The 12590-nt window shown below is 40.2% G+C and overlaps 1 protein-coding gene across 1 annotated transcript in view; it reads left to right on the top strand.

Annotated features, from left to right (window-relative positions):
- Positions 1 to 12590, top strand: part of rttn (rotatin) — a 243030-nt gene that overhangs the window by 204887 nt on the left and 25553 nt on the right. Inside the window, exon 41 of the mRNA XM_073051703.1 lies at positions 5892 to 5997. Coding sequence (XP_072907804.1) covers positions 5892 to 5997 — 106 coding nt within the window. The remainder of the gene's footprint in view (positions 1 to 5891; positions 5998 to 12590) is intronic.

Here is a 12590-nt window from a genome sequence, read left to right as displayed (position 1 = left end):
GTCCCCTTAATTTCTTGAATCTTTACTTAGATCAAATTGACATTCAATTTAGTGGAAACAGAATTAGTCAGTGATTTCAAAAAGGAATTTGATAAGCATTTCAGAAAGCGATTAATATGGGCGCTGAGGACTAAAGGACTCCCTTATGTGCTTTAATGATTCTGTGATAATCATCATAATTTTTAGGTATGAAAGCTAATTTGTTTTCTTCCATTTCACTTGTGCCATGAACCAAAAGCATTGATCGCTGAGAGACATTCAATTCATATGCACTCATCAGTGAAATTTACCATTTGGGGGAAAAAAGGGACAAATGTGCTAAATTGCCCCAAAAATATTTTTCAAAATCTGCCATGGAATTGCTGCCAGATAGGAAAGAGTGACTCGTGACTGAACATAACTGGCTGAACTTCCTGAGCAGCACAATTTAACCCATTAATGAAAGCAGCCATAATTTTGGCTCTGGAAATGAGCGATTTTTTTTGACATGCAATATTGATGAAACAGTATGAACATCAGTTTCTCCCCCCTCCTCTCTTTTACCATTCCCCATTCTGGCTCACCTCTTGCCCCTTCTCTTTTCCTCACCTGCCTTTCACCTCCCTTTGGTGCCACTCCTTCCCTTTCTCCCCTTCTCCAATCTCCTTTCTTATCAGATTCGTCCTTCTTCAGCCTGATGCACCTCTCAGCTCCTCACTTCTTCCCCTTTATCTCGCCCACCTACCTTCCCCTTCACTTTTTCATTCAGCCATTGTCCTGTGTAGGTAGCTGAGTATTCATTTCTTCAAAGACTCGAAGTTTATTTATTATCAAAATGTGTATTCAGTAACAACCCTGAGATACGTGTTCCCCACAGACTGCCACAAAACAAAGATGACCATTGAACCCGTTCAAAGAAAAATCATTGAGCCCACCCCTCCACACGCAACAACCCAAATCACACATCTTCTTGAAGTCAAAGTTGAGTATATTATCATGCACAAGGACATGTATGTTCTGTGCAATGAAAAACTTACTTGCAGCAGCATCACAGGCAAATAGGATCAGATAGAGAGATCAGGTTTATTTATCACATGTACATTAAAACATGCAGTGAAATGTGTTATTTGCATCAATAACCAAGGACATGCTGGGGACAGCTCACAAGTGTCACCATGTTTCCAGCACCAACATATCATGCCCACAACTTAATAACCCTAACCCATACGTCTTTGGAATGTGTGAAGAAACTGGAGTAAACCCACTGGTCACGGGGAGAACGTATAAATTCTTTAGAGCCAGTGGTGCGAACTGAACTCTGATTTTACAGCTGGCGCACACCCTTTATTCGACTATGCCACCATCTTTGCTACCATACTGCCCTCTATGCTACCTTGCCGCACATTTACAGAACAGTATAAATTAATCATAAATAAAACAGTTTTGTTTACAAGAAGGCACAATTAAAACAAAATTAAAAGCAAAAAATCCATTTTAGTGCAAAATGGTCAAAGTTCATGAAACATGCTGCATCATTTTCTACTCTGGAAATTTATCCTGGCTCTTTCTGGAGTGAATTATCCTTAGATGCCTCATGCAAGATCAACTTCAGGTGAACACCTGGTGAACTAATACATCAGTTCATTGCTGCTATTACAGCATTAGTTGGAGTTGATGGGCTAGTTTAGACCCCGTTGTCTCAAAAATTACCACCATTAGGTCTTCCAGAAAAATATAGATTTTGAATGCCACAACATCAGATTGGGTATCCGCATGACTAGTCTCAAACTGATCCTTCAAATTTCTCCATACCCAGCAATTACTCTCCCCTCCTGCACCTCACAGTACAGTCTAGTTTCACCCCCATGTTTCTATTCTTTAATATTCTAAATCCCCATTCTCCAGACCGTGAATTTTTAGCATATGGCATCCAACAGCATACATTTAGCCATGGAAAATCCAGTAGCAAGGAGTTGGATGTTGCTGAAGTTTGTAATTGAGGCATATGACCAATGGAATCATTAGTGTAGTGCTTCAATGCCTATTGACCGCACCCATTTGATGCAATAAAAATCCAGGAAGTTACACTAGAAGTGCCTCGGACATTTTGGATGAGGTCTAGTTAAAATTTTTATTTTTGGATATTTTTAATTTTGTCAAGTGGTAATGAGATACAAAGCAGAGCCACCTTTTCCCCTCTGAGTGCGTTTACCCTGCGCAAGTTGACATATACTATCTACCTATCCATCTGTCCATCAATCCATCCATCCAGAGCAGAGTAGGCCCTTCGAGCCACAATGCCCAGCAACCCCAATTAATCACGGGACCGTTTTTAATAACCAATTACATCTTTCGACCATGGGAGGACACCAGAGCACTTGGGGAAAACCCATGCACTCCATGGGGAAAACATACGGTGACTCCTTACAGACTGGTGCCAGAATTGAATTCTGAGCTCCAGATTGCCCCGTGCTGTAATAGCATCGCGCTAACTGCTATGCTACTATGACACCCAATACATTGATTTGGATGAGAGCTGAGTTATAGTATAGCCAAGTTTGCTATTGATTATAATTTTGAGAATATTTTATGTGAATGAAATACAGATAAGAAACAAATAATCAGATGCAAAAGGTTTTAAGGTGTGCAAAGAAAGAGCTTGAATATGGTTCTGAGGATCAATCATGATCAAATGACTGGCAGAAGAAGCTCAGAGGTTCATGTGGGTTACTGCCTCTTCTATTTACTGTTTCCATGATGTAAATGCAGGTACCATTGTCGGTGAATAACTGTGTGTAATTTCAGCTCTGGAGCAGTGATGTCCTGTAGTAGTTATATAGAGCCCCGATGGGACCACATTTAAAATGTTGTTTTCCATAACTAAAGCATTCTTTGCTGTAAATCCTGTCCTAGAGAGAGTGCAGCAACAATTTACCAGAATGATAACTGGGATGATGAGTTTGTCATATGAACAGAGACTAAATCACTGATAATAAGTTGAGAACAATGAAAGGTGATCTCATTAAAGCATTGAAAATTGCTTAGGGGATTTATGTGGTAGATGCAAAGTTGATGTTTTTCCTGGCTGGGATGTCTAGAACCAGAGATTAAAATCTAAAATTAAAGGACTGACAATTCAGATCTACGATAAGGATGAATTTCTTCACCCCCAAAGTCTTCAGATTTCACTGCCCAAAAGAGATCTTCTGGAACATTTGTTCAGTCTAGTCAAGACAAATTGCTAGATTTATCGTTATTAAGAGAAACATGAAAAGTAACGTTGTGGTAAAAGATCAGGGCTGTTGTATGGAGCCAAATGGCTTCATCACTGTTATTTTTTTAATCTCCTTAATGCATAAGACATCAGCCAGAGCTAATATCCTGGGTTAGTGATCTTTCATTTTTACTAAAAACATCAAGGAAAGCTTTTAATTATTGCTTTTTTTTTAAGGATACAGATTAGTTTTTTTTTGTCACATGGACCTCAAAGCATAGAGTTGTTTGCATCATACCAAATCAGCAAGGATCCAGTACCAACATAGCACGCCCACAACTTACTAGCCCTAACCATACCAACGTGGGAGGAAACTGGAGCACCAAGGGCAAATCTGCATGGTCATGGGGAGAATGTACAAACTCCTTACAGACAGCGATGGGAATTAAACTCCAGTTGGGGATTGCTGTAAAGCAATTGCGCTAACTGCGTACAGCTGTGTCTTTGCATACTTTATTATATGCTGGTGACAGTATACTCATACCCTGTCCAGATCTTCTGGTTGTGAGATCAGGGCTCAGGAAGGTGTTCATTGTTCATGGCAGTGGTGGGGTGGTGGCACTCTGAAGAATGCAGTTAAGCTGTTAAACAAGACCAAGGATGTTCCAGGTGGTGGTTCTCAGACTCATGTCATCCAGTTCCCTGCTGATGGCACAGGGAATAAAGGTATCCCATGCCCAACTGCCATGCACTTGCTGCCAAATAGGAAAGCGTGATTCTGTTTACCTGCTCTGTCATTGACATTAAGGACAGCAGTAAAGGTCCTCCATCCCTGGCAGTGTTCAGGGCTTCCTTCATGTCAGTAGCTTCCTCTCAGTTTTCACTCCTGTCAATGCAGGTGGAGACTCAGGAATACCGTCACACCTAGATGTAGAATAATTCCTCCTTGCTTTTTCCATAACAATTTTGTTTTATAAGTCAGAGTTATTTGCCCTGAGCTGAACCCCAAACCTGGAGAACCACTGGACCACTCTTAATCTGTCCTCCACCCTTTGACCTGTTTGGCATGAGTGACCCTACCAAGAGCCAAAGCATAAATCCCTGACTCCAGCCAACATAGCTCTCCGGGTCATTGAAACACACAAGCCTCCAAACCACAACGAGGATGGCTATATGCTTGTTTGAATTTCCCAAGTAGTTCAATTTAACCCATTAATGAAAGCAGCCATATTTTTAACTCTAGAATTGAGTGATTTTTAGTCACACAATTTTGATGAAATGATATGAACATTGATTTCTCCAATTTCCAGTAACTTCTGTCCTCCACATCCCTCTTCTCTCTTGTTCCAGTTCCCCATTCTGGCTCCCCTTTTACCCATTCTTCTCACCTGCCTATCACCTCACTCTAGTGCCCCTCCTCCTTCCCGTTCTCCCATGATGCAATCTCCTCTCCTATCAAATTCCTTCTTCAACTCTCCTTCACCTATCACCTCCCAGTTTCTCATGTCATCACGCTTCCCCATCACATTTCCCCGCAGCTTCTTATTCTGGCTTCTTCCTCCTTCCTTTCTAGTCCAGATGGAGGGGCTTGACTCAAAACGTTGCCTCTCCATTGTCCTCTCCACTGTCCTCTCCACAGATGCTGCCTGACCTGGGGCATTTTGTTCCTCCAAAATTTTGTGTGTTGCTCTGGATTTCCAGCATCTGCTAGAATCTCTTGTGTTCACAATGTTAGATAGATAGATAGATAGATAGATACTTTATTCATCCCCATGGGGAAATTCAACATTTTTTCCAATGTCCCATACACTTGTTGTAGCAAAAACTCATTACATACAATACTTAACTCAGTAATAATATGATATGCATCTAAATCACTAACTCAAAAAGCATTAATAATAGCTTTAAAAAAAAGTTCTTAAGTCCTGGCAGTTGAATTGTAAAGCCTAATGGCATTGGGGAGTATTGACCTCTTCATCCTGTCTGAGGAGCATTGCATCGACAGTAACCTGTCGCTGAAACTGCTTCTCTGTCTCTGGATGGTGCTATGTAGAGGATGTTCAGGGTTTTCCATAATTGACCGTAGCCTACTCAGCGCCCTTCGCTCAGCTACCGATGTTAAACTCTCCAGTACTTTGCCCACGACAGAGCCCGCCTTCCTTATCAGCTTATTAAGACGTGAGGCGTCCTTCTTCTTAATGCTTCCTCCCCAACACGCCACCACAAAGAAGAGGGCGCTCTCAACAACTGACCTATAGAACATCTTCAGCATCTCACTGCAGACATTGAATGACGCCAGCCTTCTAAGGAAGTACAGTCGACTCTGTGCCTTCCTGCACAAGGCATCTGTGTTGGCAGTCCAGTCTAGCTTCTCGTCCAACTGTACTCCCAGATACTTGTAGGTCTTAACCTGCTCCACACATTCTCCATTAATGATCACTGGCTCCATATGAGGCCTAGATCTCCTAAAGTCCACCACCTAAAGAAGCATTGCCCTGTTTATGAACTTCTCGGCTGCAGTCTTTTTTTGTGGAATCAGATATTCAAAATCAATATTGCAGAACTTGAAATAGTGTAATTTGAAAACCGAATTTGTGTAAGGTAAAGGAAAAATGTGAACATTTTACTTCAGTGTTTTATATATAAAATTATTTTCAGTTACTTGTAATTGATTTTGATGTGGTATTTTCTTTTGTAGAGCTACGAGGGTAAATCATCTGAAGATACTCAGAGAAAAGTTGCTGCAGGTGCTCTCACCGCATTACTTCCTGTGAGTGCCTGTGCACAGAAACACGCCTTGCAGGGTGAGTGATACAAGTATTAGAGTGCCCTTATAAAATCAGCTCTGTCTGACATGAAGTTATCAGAAAAGTGAGCTATAGGTTCAGTGGCCACTTTATTAGGCCACCTGCACACCTGCTCATTAATGCAGCCAATCACGCGGCAGCAACTCAATGCATAAAAACATGCAGACATGGTCAAGGGATTCAGTTGCTGTTCCGACCAAACATCAAATTGGGAAATAAATGTGATCTAAGTGATTTTGACCGTGGAATGATTGTTGGCTGCCAGACAGAGTGGTTTGAATATCTCAGAAACTCCGGGGATTTTCATGCATGACAGTTTCTAGAAATTACAGAGAATGGTGCAAAAACAAAAAAAAACTTCCAGTGAGCGGCAGTTCTGTTAGCAAATGCACCTTGTTAATGAGAGAGATCACAGGAGAATGGTCACACTGGTTCAAGCTGACAGGAAGGTGACAGTAAGTCAAGTAACCACATTTACAACAGTAGTGTGTAGAAGAGCATTTCTGAACGCACAACAAGTCAAACCTTGAAATGGATAGGCTGTAGCAGCAGAAGATCATGAACATTCCCTCGTGGCTGTTTTGTTAGATATTTGAGTTATCTAATAAACTGGCCACTGAGTATAAATTTTATTATGTTTGAATTAAACATATTACGTTATTACAATTTTGGTGTCTTTAATGCAGTAAACTTTTCAAAGGTGCTTCAAACATGAATAATCAAACAAAATTGGATACCTTGCTATCTTAAAATATTGAAATTAACAATTAAAGATTAAGTTTATTTGTCACATCAAAGCATACTGTGAAATTTATCGTTGCATCAACATAGCCAACATAACAAACACCTCCTGCAGTCTGTAAGTGTCGCCATGCGTCCAGTGGTAACATAGAATAAGTGTTGTATTAGCTTGGTAAGGAGGCAGGTTTGGAGAAGCATTTTAAGGTGGAAAGATAGGGGGTGTGTTTAGTAAGAGCTAGTTATGTTAAGATACTACCACCAAAGTTGGAACAATGAAGAAAGGGGAGAGAGCAAGGTTAGAATTGGAGCCATTTAGAAGTTTTGAAATTTGTAGACATGAAGAAAGACAGCAAAAGTGAGATCTTGAAGCATTAAAGATTAAGAAGAGAACCTTACTCTGGAGTTTTGTCAGAGTCTGAGTCGATCAACAGGAATTGGGGAAGATCCAATGTAATATGTGAACTCAAGGATGTATTCACCTAAATATTTTGGTGATCTGTGATTGGTCAAATGACAGCATGCCATACTCTGTTTGATTTTTGACCCATCGATGTAAACTTCATTTGCACCTGAGGTCCAAAGCCTCATACAATGATAGAGCTTGGTTAAAAGGGCTTTGCATCAATCTTTGGAAATGTGCCACCCAAGTCATGCTTGGTGGAGATGGGGGGGGTTAGAGTAAGGAAAGTAAGGATTGGTGATCATGGGACCAACTGAGACTTCTTTTCAAATTGATGAGAGGCTGGATGTGTAGAAGAAGATTCATGGATTAGCCAAATGGCCTGGGAGAAGGGGAGTGAAAGATGGTGATCAGTTAATGGGTTTGCATGAGTATGAAATGTGATATTCAGTAAGCAGAAGTGGAGATGCAGATTGGGTCTTTCAATATGAACTTTGAGGAACAAGATGTTGTGGGCCCTAATTAACTAAGATTGTGATCATGAATTTCAGATTTGGAGTTCAAGGCTGATGGAGAAGACAAGATAAATTAAAGATTAGTTTTATTTGTCACATTTACATTGAAGCATACAGTGAAATGCATCATTTGTGTGAAATCAAATCAGTAGGGATTGTGTTGAACAGCCCATGAGTGCTGGCATTCTTCTGGCACCCCTCAGCTCAAATTGGAACACCCTGCTGAAACACATGTGGTCATGGGACAAATTAACAAATTCAGATATTGGCAGGAATCAAACACCAGTCTTGTAGCCAGTTCTGTAAAGAATTGCATAAACCGCGATGTTATCATGCCACCCCAATATATGTGGCAGAAATAGTTGAGTGAGTGCTCCCAAATTTCGCAGGTGTTCAGTAGGCAAACTTCACAGAGTATTTCCTAGTAAGTGGTTATATGTTCGATCTCCACTGCTGGGCTGCATGAGGTATGCAAATCCAATGTGTAATCAGAAACTTCTTGCAAAGTTTGGTGCTTTCACATTTACATGCCCAGCTTCCCTCCAGTTATAGAGGGAAATGCTAATAGTTCCACAGGGAACTCTTGTATTTAAAAGGCTCGCTGTGGTATTCAGGTTCCTTCCTGAGCTCATTCCTCCCAGCTCTGACTATTACTGTCATCAAGCTTTCCAGGAGTTATCTCTTACTTCATCCATCTTGCATTTATTCCTTCCTTGTTCACCACACCTTCATCTATCCATGTCTGTGCTCTGTAACTTCCCCTCTTAACACATAGCTTACTTTTCCTTCTGCTTTTAATTTGTCTTTTAAAACTCTTCAACCACGTTACCATCATTACTTGCCCTCAATATATTCATGTTTTTCAGTGCCCATTTTCTGTCTAATCACAACTTTCAGTCAGCTTTCTCTTAAATGCAAGATGTCATTGTTTTGCATCCTTAGTCACAATTACATGAATTAGTTGTCATGTGATATCCATAATTAGAATTTAAAAGCAACAAGCGTCTGCTGGAGGAACTCAGCTGGTGAACAGCATCAGTGGGAGGAAGGGAATGGTTGACATTTCCGACAGATTATTTGTTTCTTCAGTTTCCAGCATCTGCAGTCTCATGTATATTCATTAGAATTTATAACGTTAAAAAGAGTTCTTAGAACATAAATCTGAAAACATAGAACATTGCACGAAAGCATAGGCTATTCAGCCCATGATATTGTACTAGCCTTTTAACCTACTCTAAGATCAATCTAACTCTTCCTCCCTTCATTTTTCTATCATCCATGTGTCTTTCTAAGAATTGTTTAAATATATCTGTCTGTACCACCACCCCTGGCACACACTCTCGTGTGTGTGTGTGTGTGTGTGTGTGTGTGTGTGTGTGTGTGTGTGTGTGTGTGTGTGTGTGTGTGTGTGTGTGTGTGTGTGTGTGTGTGTGTGTAAGTAAGTAAATAACAACAACCTCTGACAATCCCCCTATACTGTCCTACAACCTCCTTAAAGTTATTCCCTCATGTTTTAGCCATTTCTGCCTTGGAAAAAAGTCTCTGGCGATCCATTTTATCTGCAGTATGTCTCTTATCATCTTGAACACCTCTCATCCTCCTCCTCCTCTTCTCCAAATAGAAAAGCCCTAGCTTGCACAACCTATCCTCATAAGACATGCCCTCTAGTCCAAGCAGCATCCTGGTAAATCACAACTGAGCACAATATTCCAAGTAATGCACACAAAATGCTGGAGGAATACAGCAGCTTAGGCAGCATCTATGGAAAAGAGTAAACAGTCGATGTTTCTGTAAGGCCATAAGATGTAGGTGCAGAATTAGGTGTTGGAGTCCATTTTGCATTTCATCATGGCTGATCCAATTTTCCTTTGCTCCCAATCTCCTCCCTTCATCCCATATTCCTACATGCCCTGATCAATCAAGAATCTGCCTTAACTATACGTAAAAAACTTGGCCTCCACAGCTGCATGTGGCACAGATTCACCACTCTCTGGTTAAAGAAATTCCTCCTCATCTCCATTCTAAAAGGACACCCCTCTATTCTAAGGCTATGTCCTCTGGTCTTATACTGTCCCACCATAGAAAATATCTCCTCCACATCCACTCTATCAAGACCTTTCACCATTCAATAGGTTTCAATAAGGTTACCCCTCATTCTTCTGAATTCTAGCGAATACAGAACTAGAGCTGTCATACGCTCTTCATTTGACAAGACATTCAATCATGGAATCATTTTCGTGAATCTCCTTTGAACTCACTCCAGTTTTGGCAAATCCTTTCTAAGATAAGGGGCGCAAAATTACTTGGAGGTTCACATTACTCCAAGTGAGGCCTCACCAATGCTTTATAAAGTCTCAACATTATATCCTTTCTGTTATGTTCTAGTCCTCTTGAAATGAATGCTAACATTACATTTGCCTTCCTCACCACAGACTTAACCTGTAAATTAACCTTTAAGGAATCCTCCACAAGGACTCCCAAGACCCTTTGTGCTTCAGTTTTTTTTTGTATTTTCTCTCCATTTAGAAAATAGTCAAGCCTTTCATTTCTTCTACCAAAGTGCATAACCATTCCCTTCCTGACTCTGTATTCCATCTGCCATTTCTTTGCCCAATCTCCTAATCTGTCTGTTCTTCTGTTGCCTCCTTACTTCCACAAAACTACCTGCCCCTCCACCTATCTTCGTATTGTCTGCAAACCTTGCAACAAAGCTATCAATTCCATCATCCAAATAATTGACATGTAATGTAAAAAGAATCGGTCTTACATAGACTCCTGTAGAACACCACTAGTCACCACAGTCAGCTAGAAGACACTCTTTATTCCCACTTCTTGCCTCCTGTCAGTCAGCCACTACTTTTTCCATGCTAGAATCTTTCCTACATTATCATGGGCTCATAGCTTTTTGAGCAGCCTGATGTATGGCATTTTGTAAAAGACCTTCTGAAAATCTAAGTATACATCAACCGATTTTCCATTGTCTATCCAGTGAAGGCTTTCAGATTGAGACCCTTCATCAGTACTTTATTTCAAGTGTGATCTAACTAGGGTTTTATAGAACTGCAACATTGCCTTGTGGCTTTTGAAGTCTGTCTTCTAAGTAATGAAAGCTAACACACTATACACATTATTAACTTGTGTGGCAATTTTGAGGGAACTATGAACGTGGGCCCCAAGATGCCTCTGTTCCTCCACTCTGCCAAGAATCCTGCCATTATCCCTGTACTTTGCCTTCAAATTTGACTTTCTAAATTGTATCACTGCACATTTTTCTGTTTCATGCAGTCACATTTGCAGTATTATACTGAGATTATGATTTCATCTCTAGTTTTCTTAATTCTGTAATAGCTCACATCTCACCAATATTAAAATGTGATTCTGTTTGAGTTAATTTTATTCTTCTTGTGAATACGTTGGTTGTATTGTAAGATCATCTGACCATTTAGTCATTGTCTAGTCGGATATGTCATTTGTTCGAAATGAGGATTCTGAGAAGTTACTGCATTAACCACTCAGAGCTATTCAAACAACCGTATTTAAATTCCTTTCACTAAAAATTGTTTTCCATTTTACAGAATAATGATGTGACAGTAAACTGTTGAATTTGATGCTCCCAGTAGAGCTGTCATGTGGGCTTGGGTAAATATTTAATTGAAGTTTACTTTCAAGATTAATTCAAATCAGAGAATTGTTCTGTCTTCTCTTCCGTGGAGCATATAATTTGCATCAGGCAAATATTTTGACACTTGTTCTCTTCTTGTGATCCAAGAACTCCAGGGCAATGAGCTGATGAGCATCCCTACTATGTTAAATAAATCTGTGTTCCACCATCTTGCAGAGAATTGGCCCAGAAGCGGGTGAAGGATATGTTCCCTTAACCAGAGCACTGTTAGATATCAATCATTGCAACTCTAAGGCTGCCATATAGAACAAAATTAGTACATTTATTCAGACTTGCGTAGATGCAGTTGCCAATCACGAAGTGCCTTCAGTAGAACCAGCCAGATCTATTGTTTATAGGTCTTATAATGAAACTGTGTATTTTAATGTTGCCCAAAGAATGTTTCAGGGCACAGAATGAAGATCAATGTTTATTTGATGACATTCACTCAGTTGCTACTTCAGGTTCCCCTGTACGTAATAAAGTGGACATTGAGTGTATGTTTGTGGTCTTCTGTTGCTGTAGCCCGTCCACCTCAAGGTTCGATGTGTTGTGCATTCAGAGATGCTCTTCTGCACACCACTGTTGTAACACGTGGTTATTTGAGTTACTGTCACTTCGCTGTCAGCTTGAACCAGTCTGGCCATTCTCCTCTGACCTGTCACGTTAACAAAGCATTTTCACCCACAGAACTGTCGCACTCTCTATTTTTAATTTTTTTTTTTATTGCACCATTCTGTGTAAACTCTTGTGTGTGAAAACGCCAGGAAATCAGTAGCTTTTGAGATATTCAAATCACCTCATGTAGGATTATCAATCATTCCACAGTCAAAGTTACTTAGATCACATTTTTTGCCTATTCTGATGTTTTGTCTGAACGACTGAACCTTTTGACTATGTCTGCATGCTTTTCTGCTTTGAGTTGCTGTCACATGGTTGGCTGATAGTTGCATTAACGAGCAAGTGTATCTAATAAAGTAGTCAATGGGTGTATATTCTTCACATAACTTCACATAACTTCACAGGTATTCCAACTGGACCAACATACTCAAACTGTACTAACAAGCTTCTGGTGCAGTGAATTGTTGCAGACTGATCAGAAGATTCATATTTTTAGATCCATGACATGAGCTAAAAAATAGTTCAAACATTTACTTTTTGTATTTAACCAATGCACAGCAAGATTTATGCAAAATTGGGTATGGATTCATAAGCCCAACCGTGGTTCTACTCAGTAGAACCACAGATGAACGCATTCTTCCTGTTAATAATT

Source organism: Hemitrygon akajei, chromosome 1, assembly GCF_048418815.1.
Source record: "Hemitrygon akajei chromosome 1, sHemAka1.3, whole genome shotgun sequence".
In the NCBI taxonomy this organism is placed as follows: Eukaryota; Metazoa; Chordata; class Chondrichthyes; order Myliobatiformes; family Dasyatidae; genus Hemitrygon; species Hemitrygon akajei.
This window is presented reverse-complemented; position numbering and strand designations above follow the sequence as displayed.